The sequence below is a fragment of the Pyrus communis genome, chromosome 9, assembly GCF_963583255.1.
Source record: "Pyrus communis chromosome 9, drPyrComm1.1, whole genome shotgun sequence".
Classification (NCBI taxonomy): Eukaryota; Viridiplantae; Streptophyta; class Magnoliopsida; order Rosales; family Rosaceae; genus Pyrus; species Pyrus communis.
Window position 1 is genome coordinate 17,490,339 of NC_084811.1, and position 14,703 is coordinate 17,505,041.

General features: G+C 37.3%; 1 protein-coding gene across 1 annotated transcript; it reads left to right on the top strand.

Moving 5' to 3' along the window:
• The first annotated feature begins 4,044 nt into the window (after window positions 1-4,044).
• On the top strand, window positions 4,045-9,103 carry LOC137745054 (microtubule-associated protein 70-2-like). The gene is made up of 11 exons (XM_068484916.1): window positions 4,045-4,508; window positions 4,896-4,981; window positions 5,634-5,699; window positions 5,802-5,972; window positions 6,239-6,409; window positions 6,528-6,683; window positions 6,787-6,933; window positions 7,468-7,539; window positions 7,646-8,143; window positions 8,230-8,417; window positions 8,627-9,103. Exons 1-11 carry the CDS (start codon window positions 4,292-4,294, stop codon window positions 8,643-8,645), a joined length of 1,791 nt encoding a protein of 596 aa, XP_068341017.1. The 5' UTR covers window positions 4,045-4,291; the 3' UTR covers window positions 8,646-9,103.
• The last annotated feature ends 5,600 nt before the right edge of the window (window positions 9,104-14,703 follow it).

Sequence of the window (14,703 nt, forward strand, 5' to 3'; positions counted from 1 at the left end):
TCCATTTGGAAATTTGAAACTTTAGGAAAAAGATCAAATAAAAATTCATTGAAGCAATTGATAGAAAAATTTAAAAAAAAAAGAAAGAAAATTAAAAAAAAGCAGAAATCTCTATTTTTAAAGAACTAAAAATTTAAAGAAATTTTAAACCCATAGAACCGTAGATCTTCTAGCTCTTAGAATGACATTAAGTTGTAAGAATTCAAAATTTTCAAGGATGACCTTTTGAAGTTTTGTTGTGGTTTTGATTTCTGAAATAATTTGGGGTGCAGATATTGGGCATGAAACAGTGCTACATTGATTGGTTCTGCAAAATTGAATGTGACATCCCACATTGCCCAGGGAAGTGATCCTTATATGTATATTCCCATCCCTACTTAGCACGAGGCCTTTTGGGAGCTCACTGGCTTCGGGTTTCGTAGGAACTCCGAAGTTAAGTGAGAAGGGGGCTAGAGCAATCCCATGATGGGTGACCCACTAGGAAGTTGCTCGTGAGTTCCCAAAAACAAAACCGTGAGGGAATGGTAAGCCCAAAGCGGACAATATCGTGCTAGGGTGGTGGAGTGGGGCTGGGAAGTGATCCATCCCGGGCTGGGATATGACAAATTGGTATCAGAGCCTATCCCTGGCTGGAAATGTGCCGACGAGGACGTCGGGCCCCTAAGGGGGGTGGATTGTGACATCCCACATCGCCCAGGGAAGTGATCCTTATATGTATATTCCCATCCCTACTTAGCACGAGGCCTTTTGGGAGCTCACTTGCTTCAGGTTCCGTAGGAACTCTGAAGTTAAGCAAGAAGGGGGCTAGAGCAACCCCATGATGGGTGACCCACTGGGAAGTTGCTCGTGAGTTCCCAAAAACAAAACCGTGAGGGAATGGTAAGCCCAAAGCGGACAATATCGTGCTAGGGTGGTGCAGTGGGCCCGAGAAGTGATCCACCCCGGGCCGGGATATGACATTGAGGGTACGTTTGTTTCATCGGACTGTCTCGGACTGGACTAGCTACTAGGATTAAGGTGGACTGGCTTAGACTAGACTAAGCTGGATTAGTTTAGTGAAGCGTTTGGTGCAGTGTTGGACTATAAAACTGAATAATAAACAAACTATAATATTATATTATTTAATGCATATATTATAATATTTTATATTATTTAATGTATATATTGTAATATTTTATATTATTTGATGCATACATAATAATATTTTATTATTTATTCAACCTTTTAACCTTTTTTTCTCCTGGAAAACTATCACTCTGGAATCATCTTTTCTTTTCTCCTTCTGGCTCCGTCCATTTCTTCTTTTCTCCCTCATTTTCCTGCACAACGCAGGTGTGAAGCTCATCGCAAATCCTTCAAAAACAAGCTCATCATCTTCACCCCCTTGCCGCCATTAAGCATCTCCATGTTCCTCATCCTTTTTTCTTCCAAAAATTTTCGGATCTGATACATGCGTTGGCTTTTCCGCCTGCAAAGCCATCTCGGAATTTTCTGGCATGCGGTTGACTTTGAATTTGGTGGTTGGATTTGGTTGTTGTTATTGTTTTTCGTTTTTAATTTTGTGGTTGGATTTTGAGATTTCGGCAGTGGATGAGGCTTTTGTTTCAGATCTGGGGGGTGGGCAAACGGTGTTGCAGAGAAGAACGCTTGCAAACAATGCAATATGTAGATGATGCAACGGGCAAACAAAACAGATTTGGGGATGGGATTAGCAATCCCATACCTATCGGGGATCCTCGCTAAGACGACCTAGCGAAAGACTTAGTCGGTGCGAGTCCGACTTAGTCTCATTAACGGTAGTCCATGTTTGCATCAAACACTGGCTAGCAATCTCAGCTAAGCCAGTCCAATCCAAGGAAGTTTAGTGAGGGCAAACAAACGCCCCCTGAAGGTAGAGATTTTGGCGATTGCATTGTAGATAAATGGGTGTATAGCTAAATTTACAAATTGAATTGGGTTTGTGAGGATAGTTTAAGTAATAGATTTGGGTTTAAAGAGATATTGATATCTTAATTAAAAGTAATATGGGTGTAAAAAGTAAGTTGGGTGTAGAAATATGTTGTATGGGTTCAAATAAAATTTCCCTAATCTTTAACCGAAGGGGCTAAATATAGCCCCTTAATAATTTCTTAGTTTTAAGTTTATACTACAAATTGATTAGTTAATTTAATTAAACTACCATTGGATGTTTTCAAAATTTGGAAAAGGATCTTTGCCGAATTGTTTTCCTAGGGATCCCGCGATCGTGACCATTCATCGTACATTGTACGGTGAGTTTTCGTTAGGTACTATTTATATTTAATTTTAAATTTTAAATTTTTAAATAATTTCTGACTGCACGATGTACAATGGATGGTCACGATCGCGGAATCCCTAGGATCATTTTCCTAGAAATTTAACTGTTGAATTTGAATCAATTATGCAATTGAGGAGTTGGATCCTAAAAAAATAAGCTAAGAGGGAGCTACATTTGTCTAGCCTATGATTGTGATGTGATAAACTCAAGGTTCTAAAAAATGTTAGGCGTTGGTTGGACAACGGGCCGGCGCCTAGCACCTAGGCGGATTTAGGTAAATCTCTTGTATATCTTGTAAATAAGTGCATATTGACACTTACAAAAAATTATACTTGTATGAAATTCATAGATAAGATAATAAAATAATGATAAAATGCAAAAAGAGTATCCAACAAGTCAAAATTTTAAAAACACATTAAGCATATATGCCATATAACCATAGTGAGGAGTATTGTAGGATGACACATGTATAATAAGTTCACAATTTAAAATCACATAAAAAGCAAAATAGGAGGAAAATAAGGAAATATAGTAATGTAGATAGGATTTGTTTTTTTTTTTTTTTTTTTAGTTTCAAAAAAAAAAAAAAAAAAAAACAAACCACCTAGCCGCCTAGAGCCTAACTGATTTTTCCAACCGATTTGCAAGAAGATGCCTCGAGTCACCACCGCCCAGCGCCTAGGCAGTTTTTTAGAACACTGGATAGACTCCGACCAAATGCGGATGCAATTTACAAGCCTATCCAACGCCACACACTATCTCTCTTTCTCAATTTACAAGCCTATCCAACGCCACACACTATCTCTCTTTCTCTCTTTCTCTCTTTCTCTCTCTCTCTCTCTCTCTCTCTCTCTCTCTAGGGGTGAGCACGGTGTGGTTCCACCCCTAAATCGGAACCGGAACTAGAACCTTAAAATATCAACGGTTCGGTTTAGTACGGTTTTGCTTCAATTTATTACTAGAACTATACAGTTCAGTCTATACCGGTTCTGATTCAGTTCTTGCCGATTTACGGTTTTGAATACTAAATTATTTGAAATCCACATAAGCAAAGCCGTATAAAACCTGAATAGAAAACTTAGAGCAGATTCTAACAATAAAACAAAAAAATAACACTCACATAACAAATGAAGAAAGATCAGTTGAGAAGTCACAAGACTCGGTACAGGGAAGCCTCCAAATGAACTGACTGCATCAAGTAACCCACACAAAAATATCTCAGATACCCATGTTGAAAAATTGCATAACAAGATACAAATCACTAAACAAAATAGCAACAAATCTAACACCAATGACCATTTAGGTGTTTTTGAATTACAAATTACAAGCATTAGATCTATCAAAGACACAAATTAGTACATTTAATTACTAAATTATTTATATGCAAATTTAAAGAGAGAGATACTCCAAAATAATCTGAGGTGAGTGAGCCCTAATTGGGATGAGATCCTGTGCAACTTGGTGAAACTAATTTTGCAACCTGTTATGCCATGACATGTGTGTATATATAATTAATTAATTTATTATTAATAAAACGGTTCGATTCTGGCTGGTTCTTGTTCATTTGAAACTAGAACCAGAACTGCTTTGAACAGTTCGACCCGATTTTTAACTCAAAGTTGACTTTTCCAATCAATACGATTCTTTTCGGTTTTTTTTTTTTTTTTTTTTTAATACGGTTTTGTGGTTTTTATGTCCACCCTTATCTCTGTCTCTCTCTTGTTCTAGTCTCGCCTCTAAACCCCGCCTAAACCCCATCTTTCATCCTTAATCGCAAATCTATTTAAAATTAATCCTCTCTCTCTCCTCTCTTTCTCCTCTGTCTCTCTCTCTACTCTCACTGACTGACACTGCAAGGCGTCATCCCATAGAGGAATAAATGACATAGAAAATTATACTCTCTCCAGGCTGCAGCTTTCTGTTCCTGTAATTTAGGGCTCGGGACGGGGCGTCGTGTGAGCTCGGCACCACGAGATCTTTTCTCCCCCAGTTTCAATGGCCAGCACTGCTACTCACATTAGCAACGGCGAACACCACCCGCCGACTAAGCCGCCGGTACTCACCTCCTCCGCTTCCTTCAGGGCTCGTAAGAAGACCAATTCCTCCGCCGGAATCTCCCGTTCCGGCTCCGATGTCGATGACATCATCACCCTCATGCACGGCTCCGATCCAGTCCGAGTTGAGCTCAACCGCCTCGAAAATGACCTCCGCGGTATCCATCTCTTCTCTCAATTTTCCGGAAAAAAAAAAAAAAAAAAAACTCTTTCTCCGGCAAAATTTGGACTCCCATTTTTCTGTCTACTTAATAATACATGATAATCTTTATCTCATCGAATTGAAAATTCGTCTCAGTTTTCGAAAAAAATTGAGAGAATTCTTCTTAATGTCGCTCTGTTTTTTTCCGGGTTAAATTTTAAAGCCGCATTTGCTAGCTAAGGAGAAAGGATCATTCAAATTTTAGAGCTATAATAATTATTTTCCCAAAAATGCATTTCTTATTTTTGATTAATTTTCATTTCATGTAGCATATAATAATTGAGTGAATTCTGTATCAAAACCAAAAACTGATGAAATGGAAAATGGAAATGGAATTGCACAGATAAAGAGAGGGAGTTGGGAGATGCTGTGGCGGAAATCAAGTCTTTGAGAAATTCAGAGCGTCTTAAAGAAAAGGCGGTTGAAGAGGTACTCTGTTTGTTTTGTGCTTCCACTTATCAGTAATTTCACCACATTTTTCTTCCTTCGGCATTAGCGATCGGATTCTTTATTTTTAGACCAATTTGCATAACCAAAGAATGGAATCTTAACACATACTAGAATATATGAATGAGACAGATTTTTACAGACATCCAACTCGGTCGTAAGTTGCTTCTTCTATGTTCTTCTAACAACGTTTGTAGTTTGTACATATTCTATTTGATGAAACAGTAATTTTGGACGTACTCAATCTATGCGGAAACAATTACGTAGGTATGGGAGACCATCAGACCATCATCCCTTTTTTTTAGATGCAGACTAGAACAAACAGTGAGCTAGATGTCCGCCAGAATCGAGTTACAAGAATGAAACTAATAAAAATCTAACATAGCCACAAAGCAAAACTTAATCAGCAACTTTATCTTAAAGTGGCTTTTCAATCTGTGAAAGTTATCAAGATTCTTAAAAACCAGTTTCAATTTTATTTGTCAATACTTGATGCTATGTGTTTTATCTGTCGTGTGGCTTAGCCAAACTCCCCCCCCCCTTCTTAGTGTAAAAATATCGATGTGCTCAAAAAAAAAAAAAAAAAAAAAAAAAAAAAAAGTCTCTGAATTTTTTTGTTGGTTAATAATTTCAGTTGACAGATGAACTTGACAAAGTGGATGAAAAGCTTAAATCAGCTGAAGCTCATTTGGAAAGCAAGGTAATAATTGTAGTTTCCCTTGCTGCCTGATCGTAATGTCTTCTGTTACCAACATTGAAATCTTTTCTGCTTGCGATATACTTAGTACACTATGATTTGCAGAATCTTGAGATTAAGAAAATAAATGATGAGAAAAAAGCAGCTTTGGCTGCGCAATTTGCAGCGGAAGCCACACTCCGACGAGTTCACGCTGCACAGAAAGATGATGAAATGCCACCCATTGAAGCCATCATTGCTCCGCTGGAGGCAGAGCTTAAGCTTGCTAGGCAGGAGGTATGCTTTCATTCTGCAATACTGTGACCCCTTGAATTTTGCTTTTTAAGACAGATAGCGTTGTAAAAACTTTATATAGTGTTTTTATGTCAGTTTTGAGTGTCGATTTTGGCTACCATATTTGGTTTGTACAAGTGAGGTATAGACTGTTCAATATGTGTTTGGTTTCTATATTGTTAATGGATCTGTTGACTCATTTATTTACATGAAATAATAATTATAACGAGTTAAATTTTCTTTTACTTCTTGATGTATTGTTTTTTTAGGTAGCCAAGTTGCAGGACGACAACAGAGTTCTTGATCGGCTTACTAAATCCAAGGAGGCTGCTCTGCTTGAAGCTGAGAGAACTGTTCAGATTGCCTTGGCAAAAGCATCTTTGGTTGATGATCTGCAAAACAAAAACCAAGAGCTAATGAAACAGATTGAAATATGCCAGGTTTGTATGTTGTTCAGAGTTTTCCTACTGCATGCAATTTGTGTGATAGAGGGTTGTACCAGAGGTGTGTACTAGCATTAGACACCATTTTACATAATATGGAATTGTCCATTATCAGGAGGAGAACAAAATACTTGACAAAATGCAGAGGCAAAAGGTAGCTGAGGTTGAGAAGCTAATGCAAACTGTTCGAGAACTGGAGGAGGCTGTTTTAGCTGGTGGAGCTGCAGCCAATGCTGTGCGTGATTACCAGCGGAAAGTGCAGGAGATGAATGTAATAACTGTTTCATGGAAATCCAGTACTTGCATACCACCTCGTAGTTGTTCTGAGTCTTTGTCACAAATGCAAACTTCCTCTAACCTTCAAGCTTTTGTAGGAGGAGAAAAAACTATTGGAGCGGGAGGTGGCTCGTGCAAAGGTCTCCGCAAATCGGGTTGCCACTGTTGTTGCGAATGAGTGGAAAGACTCCAGTGACAAAGTGATGCCCGTAAAGCAATGGCTTGAAGAAAGGAAATTTTTTCAGGCATGTTATGACTTCAATATGTACCACATCATCTTTGCATGCAAGTCCTTTAATGTATATTGTTAACCCAAGAGGATTAATATATAGAATTATCATCTCATACCATAGATGAACTGCAATGATTATTGTTGACCTTTTGCCAAATGCATGGTGATAGAGAAGCATAAATTACCAGGAAAGGAGAAAAAAACCAAGACTTTTTGGGGATGTATAGTTTGGGCTTCGGTTTCTTCAGATTTTAAATTTTCAGTCCTTTGGTTGGATTGGAAAGCCCGTTTTCAGTTGGTTTTATGGAGCTCTATAACTGTTTTTTTTAGGGGGACTTTCCTGTTGTCTTGGTGGTTTGTTTTTGTTTTCGATGTGGACTTATTGTCCACTTGCGTATAAATCTGGATTCTGGACAATATATGTTCGTGTGTGCATGCTGGTATGCAAAGATGGTTTATTTTCCTTCAAAAGATGGGGGAAAAAGTGAAAACAATTAATGAAAAGTTTCAGTTGAGGTCTAAAATATTTGACCCATTTTTTTTGTAGGGAGAAATGCAGCAACTTAGAGACAAGCTGGCAGTCGCTCAGCGTACTGCAAAGGCAGAAGCACAATTGAAGGTATGCTAACTGTTTGAGTTTGGTCTGTGCTTACAATTTCTTTTACTCTCATTTGTTATGTGCTTATTCCTCTTCATAATAGTTGATTTTTTTATTGATTTCTTAGGAAAAATACCAATTAAGATTTAAGGTTTTGGAGGATAAGTTTAAAGCATCTAATGGTAAAGCACGCGCTGCTTCAGATGGAAGAATCTTAAGCAATGGGCCTTCAAGGCGCCAGTCAATTGGTGGATCTGATATTGTTTCTCAATTGTCCTCTAATGGCTATCTATACAGGACAAAATCAAACTTACAATCTGGTTTCAACCGTTCCAACAGTGCCACTGCAATATTAAAAGAAGCCAAGGTTTCAACTAGATCATTTGAAGATGCAACTGGGAAAGATATCATGCCTAACAGTGCCAATGATCAGACTGAGATGAATGAGGTAATTGGTAGACATGAGGAGAGCTCAAATGGAACTTTGGGTGAACAGTCCAGGAGAGAACATGAAGATTATGTTTCTGGAGTACTGTATGATATGTTACAGAAAGAGGTCGTATCTTGGAGGAAAGCTTGCCACGAGAAAGATCAAACCCTCAAAGACAAGGATGATGCAATGGAGGTTAGATAGTAGGTATATCTCGTTAATTTTGCAACCACTTCCCAGTTTCGTATTTTTTAATTTGTTTTTGTTGTGAAATCAAGTAGATGTTGGCAAAGAAGGTGGATACACTTAGCAAAGCAATGGAGGTTGAGAGCAAAAAGATGCGGAGAGAAGTAGCTGCAAAGGAGAAAGAAGTCTCTGCAATGCGTGTCACCAAGGAGCATGATCAGCGGACACGGCGCTTAAGTGCTCCTCGGAGGGCAATAAATAGTTCCCACACACTTTCTTCAAGGTAATTACTCGTGTACAATCTGTAATGGCCTAAGAATGATGCAATAGTTGTGCATCGAGTCTGTCATTCCTGTTCGTGATAAGTTCTTTGACGGCATAAAATGAAAGAAAAATGCGTGGTGCCCCAAGTTGATTGAAAACTTTGAGCTACCAGCCTACCTCCGGCAGAAAAATATTAATCCGCCTGACCAAAAGTTTTGCTTCTTTCAGAAATGCACACATGTCATAGGTACACAGCAGTGACAGAATCACCACATCATGGATGTTTCTGTGATTCTTCAGCTCTGCAGTCACTAGGACTGTTGGTTTTGTCGTGATTTTCCTCTCCCGTCTCCATCTATTTAAGTTGTCTTGGCCACCGGGTAGGCAATTTGTAAAGAACTGACTTCAGGTTGTTCAGGTCAACCTGCTCTGTATATTTCTTTTGTACTAATATGTCCTGGAAATACCGCCAACGGTGGGGAAAAGTTAAGAGATGAGGCTTTGTTAGAATCTTCATTCAAGGAAACTGAAGTCAATATAAAACTTTGTATACCCCAATGCCGTGTTTGGCACACGTGATTGGAAGGGTTGGAGAGGATTTTCAAAGAGGATTGGAATAGATTGGAGAGGATTGGAGAGCTCTAATCCTATCCTTCTTCAATCCTGAGTTTTGTGTTCTAAACAAGGTGACAATTTTTGAAAAATGCTATTTTTAGGTATTATTTTCACCACAAATTAATTCAAATGTACTGGAAAGCAAGCAAAAGTTCGGAATTTTCAACTTGAGTTCGAACTTTCATGGATGCATTTCTTGGGACCATTGGCTCTACTTTGACACACCATTTGATTCGGGAGCTAAACGCTTGTTTTCGCCTCGTGGTACTCTTGATGTTGGGGAAATGTCTTGTTCGTGAGTTGGGTAACAAAGATGGAGTCTGGATCAATAGATGATGATTTAGCTTCTATCAATTCACCCCAAATTTTGACTAGTTAGTGTGTTGCAGCAAACTTCTTTAGTCCCGGGTGCAGTCCTAGTGTCACGGCGAATCAGGATATCATTCATCTCAAACACTGGGTTTTAACATGATAAGGGTGGTTGCACTGGGTTCTCGAAGAATCCATTAAGTTTTGAGTATTTGAATAAGAATTATGATGACTTGCTGGTGATTAGGGTTGTCTTCTTTAATTCACTGTGTTATCAGTTCGAACTCTTCTCATTCTCCTTAATGTATTATGACGACTTTTAAACAGATAATTAGAGCATCTTCAGTGGAGTCTCTAAATAGGAACAATCAACGTATAAATTGACTATAAAATAAATATAGGGAATAAAATAAATCTCTAATGGATCGGAAAGTGAGTTCCTAAAATACGGAAACTCATCGAATACTTGATGTATGTATCCATATATAGGAACTGTATGGGACTGAAATGGTGGAGCCCAATGACAATTTGGGTGTAAAAATTGGGCCACCAATATGAGTGTTGCTGTGCAGCATGAACTCCAAATGCTGATGACGTGCGGGTGCAAAAGGACTCACCGACATAAACTCCAAATGCTAATGGCGTAATTCTTCTTAAATTTAGGAATTCTACTAAAACAACTTTCCCATTTGATCCAATATTCCTTTAGGGAGACAAAAATTCCTTTTATGTCTTTAAATGAGTACTCAAAGGTGGTAATGGGAGCCCAATGAAGATGCTCTTAGTTTAGTTAATTTTCTATGCTTTTATTTTAATTGATTTTCTAGTCGTTATCTTATCATTTTAAAATTTGCTTTCTTTTCTTTATTACCAGCGATAATGTACATTAGTTCGATGCTAATAAACAGGGGAGAGTTTAAACATTAGACGCATTGAGTTGAACAGAATGATCCTAATCATAAGGACAATCCACTACTGGCCAATCTAAAATTTGCTTACTTGCCCTAATCACCACCTGGGAAGAAGTTGTGTTATCTTTGTTGTTTTTGAAATTTGTTTTCTTATGGAGGTAAGGTGTATATCTACAGAGAACAAAACATAAAATAGTTGCATTGAGAAATTATTATTTTAAAGATTTCTTTTATATACAAACGACATTGGTAAGAAGAAATTAGACCCAATAATCGCACAAAATGACAAAAAAAATCAAGCACTCAAGTTGAGCCTAAATGAGTATGGGTTGAAATTCTTCGTCTTAACATGATAGCGGTTGTTGCATTGGGTTCTCGAAGAATTCACTGCATCCTAAGTTCGAATCCTCCTCCATCCCCTTAATATATAAATAGATAATTAGTTTAATTAATTTTCTAGTCGTGTTACCTTGTCTTTTTATATTAGTTTTATTTTATTTAGACCATCTCCAACCCTTGAAGTTAAAACCTCAAATTTTTAACCCAAAAAACTTAGGTTTTAATGCCGACACAGTTTTTCTGCTCTAACCATTATAAGTTAAATTTTTGGCCGAGATTATTAAACAATGAATTCAGGATAATTTTTTTTTCTTAAAATAACTCTTAAAAAAAATTATGTAGACTATCTAAATTAATTTTATGAACATTTTAACCTAAAAATATTTAGATTTTGATAAATATTAAAAAATTACTAAATTGACACATGAAACTCATGGAACACTATGAACAAATATGAAACACAAGATAGATTTTTTTTTAATTATTTTAGTCATTAGATTTAAATTTGGACCATTAGATCTTTTTTTACAGTTGGATTTGATTATAATAGATCTTAATCGTTAGATTTAATGAATTTATAAATATAAAACTAAAAGAAAGTACACGTATATGGTGGCCTAGCCCACTAACCCAAGGAGAATTTTTGGGCTAAATTTGCCCCGAAAATGAGTTTTGGGTTCAAACTCATATTTGGCCCAAGTGTTGTAGCAAGTTTGGGTAGGTTAATAATCTAAAATTTAAGTTTTACTCCAAGAGTTGAAGTATGTCTTATTAGAAGTGATAACCGACACTAATTTACACCAATGAGAGGGGAGAGCTTGAACTTGAAACGCATTGGGTTGAACAAAATGGTCTTAACCACCAAGACAATCCACCCCATGCCATTCTAAAATATGTTTGTTTACCTGCCCTAATCACGACCGGGGAAGCAGTCGTGCTATCTTGTTGTTTTTAAAATTTGTTTTCTTTGAGATGGAGGTAAGATGTATATTTACATAGAACAAAACATAAAATAGTTACCTTGAGATTATCATTATTATTTTAGTAAGAAATATATGTTTAAAGAGTTTTTATATACCAACAATATTGGTGAGGGAAAATAGGCCCGACAATCGCACGAAATGACATAAAAAAAATAAAATAAGCAAGCCTTAATTAACGAATTGATTGTTGCCTTGGGTTTTCAAGCCGTGTTTGTAAGGCTCAAAAATTTGCACGTTAACAAATTAAAATAATAAATCTTTGGAGGGCTTTGGGTACAAAGTTAAATGGATTGAACTCAGAGATGTAAGTGGTTTACCTCTCAAAATTAGACAACTTTCATTGTGGTACTTGGATTAATATTGATATCAAGACTAAAATAGTGCTCCAATACAAGAATATGCTTTCTATTTCTAGTCGTCTAACCCCTATCTGAGAGGTGTGCACTACCCCTTTATATAGGCCCTTAATGAACTCCTAAGCCTTAAGTTACCCCACTTGGCATTTAATGCACCAATTAAGTAGCCTAAAATGCTGACATCTTTTCACTTTTCAATCTCGACATTCAGCGATGAAGTGACGGATGCTCGAATAGCTTATCATGTTAGAATAATATGACCCAAGCACCCCACTCGACCTCGATTATCCAACCTCACCTTCTCGAGCATCGTTCCGACTACCTTTATGTCTTGTTCTATGACACTACTTGCGTCATAAAGTTGTCATCTACCCACGTGATCATGGCAGTCGTGAGCCTTCTTGCGCCCCCTGGTCGGGCTAGGTTTATGGATGGTTGGCTGTTGAGCTTGGATATACCCTCTTCTTAGCCCCTTGGACTTTGGGCTTCTCGATCTCTCTTGGGCTTTTTGGGGTTCCTCTCTTGGCCGACACTACTATTTAGGCCTAAAAGTGCCTAGCGTTAACAGTGTTGTCTTGTTATTTCAAGTTTGTTTCCCTTGAATTTGAGGAAGACAACAATTGAGGCAACAACCATTATAAATCATTTTTTAATATTTGTACTTCATAAATTTAACTGTGTAATTCTCATATGAGTATTTTTCTTTCTAACTTCAAAAAAAGTTTAGAGTGCACAATTAGAATTTTGAAGTGCCAGTAAAAATTCTCAAAAAATATTTGTCTACATTATTTTGATCTAAATGATATGAGAGGAGAGAAAATCGAACTAAAGACCTCGGGCGCAAAGAGAAATTAAAAATTTTAATTTTTCTTTAGTTTTGAAAGGAGCGAAGATAATTACCCGATATTTGGTTCAAATCATAGTCCAATTTTATTGGATACTAATACCCTGAATAATATTAATGCAGTTGGCAGAAATAATTTTAAATTTGAAGCTATGTGGTTATCTCATCCTGATTTTTTGAATGTTGTTAGGCAAATCTGGAATGGTGACATGCCTGACAACTCAAGTGACAAAGTGAGGGGTTATTTAGGCAGGTTCAAGATTCTTATTCAAAAGTGGAATAAGGACACTTTTGGGATTTTTGAGAAGAAAAAAGCTCTCTTGACTGATTTAGATAAGGTTCAACAAGAGAGTATGTATATGCCCAACTCGAGGGTCTTGGCGAATAAGGAAGGGAGCATTAAAAGGCAACTCTACCAAGTTCTTAGGAATGAGGAAACTTTCTGGGCTCGGAAAGCCAGAGTCAATTGGGTCTAACTAGGTAATAAAATTACTAAGTATTTTCAAACTGTGACTAACATTAGGAAAAAAAAGAATGAGATTACTAGAATTAGAGATCAAGATGGTAATCGGTGAGAAAAAGGTGATGGTTTGGAAAATGTTTTTGTCCAAGACTTTAAACGTAGGTTCACTGCTTCCAGTGCTCATTCTCACTCAGACAGATGACTTTGTGAACATCATCGACTCCTGCATAACTGAGGATCATAATGCTGCCTTAAACGCTCCTATCCTGGACAATGAGGTGTTTGCAGCTGTAAATAGCATTGGAGCCCTTAAAGTTCCTGGACCATATGGTATTCATGCGGTGTTCTACCAAAAGCGTTGGGGTCTTGTAGGACAATCTATCACGAACATGGTTAAAGACTTTTTCCACTCTGATTCAAGCCTGAGACTAATAAATCATACACATATTGCGCTCATTCCCAAAGTGGAGAGCCCTGAGTTGGTGTCTAACTTTAGATCAATCAGTCTGTGTAATGTTACTCATAAGATTATTACTAAGATTATGGTTAATCGGATTAAACCTTTACTTGTTTGCTGTATTTCCAGGAATCAAAGTGTTTTTTTCTCTTGGAAGATCAATCCAAGATAATATTTTGATTGCGTGTGAAATTTTCTCGACTTTCAAAGGTAAGAAAGGTAAGAATGGTGTTATGGCTATTAAATTAGACCTAGAGAAAGCCTATGATTTTATTAGTTGGGATTATGTTAGAGCTGTGTTGTTGAGGTTTGGTTTTAATGCTCATTGGGTCAATCTTATTATAGTGTATTACTTCTACTTCTTTTTCTGTGTTAGTGAATGGTAAAGCTCATGGCTATTTTTATCCTTCGAGGGGTATTAGTCAGGGAGACCCCTTGTCCCCATACATTTTCATTTTGTGCATGTAGCCTCTGGTAAGACACCTGAACAGCTTGGGAATGTCTCCTAGGAAGAATGTTGGGCTGTTAACTGCCCCTAGAAGTTTCAGGGTTACAAACTTGATGTTTGCAGATGACTGCTTGATTTTTGCTAAAGGTACCAATACAGCTGCCAGATTTATTGCTAAGGTGCTTAAGGATTTCTCTTGTGCCTCTGGGCAAAAAGTAAATTTCCATAAATCCTGTTCATATTTATCTAATAACACGAGGAATCAATGTAAAAATGATATAGTTAATATCCTTCAAATTCAGCATACAACCACTATTGGTAAATACTTGGGTCCATAATATTATCTTCTGGAAAGACCCGGTTAACGCCAAAGAACTGATCATTAAGATCCAAAACAAATTGTCGGGTTGGAAGGCCAATACTCTTTCTAAGACAGGGAGACTCACTCTTATCAAATCTAATCTTGCTGGGGTCCCTAATCCCACTCTTTCTTCTTTTAAATGTCCTAATAAGGTTACGAAGGCTATTGATAGAGAAAGTAGGAAGTTTTGTGGGGAAAGGACTCTAAGTTCAATCCGGT

Excerpts from the sequence above, each read along its gene's own strand:
- LOC137745054 (XM_068484916.1), top strand. The coding sequence starts at position 4,292 with ATGGCCAGCACTGCTACTCACATTAGCAACGGCGAACACCACCCGCCG. Across the intron at positions 4,509-4,895 it reads CCTCGAAAATGACCTCCGCG|ATAAAGAGAGGGAGTTGGGA; the intron begins GTATCCATCTCT and ends GGAATTGCACAG. Across the intron at positions 6,410-6,527 it reads AACAGATTGAAATATGCCAG|GAGGAGAACAAAATACTTGA; the intron begins GTTTGTATGTTG and ends GTCCATTATCAG.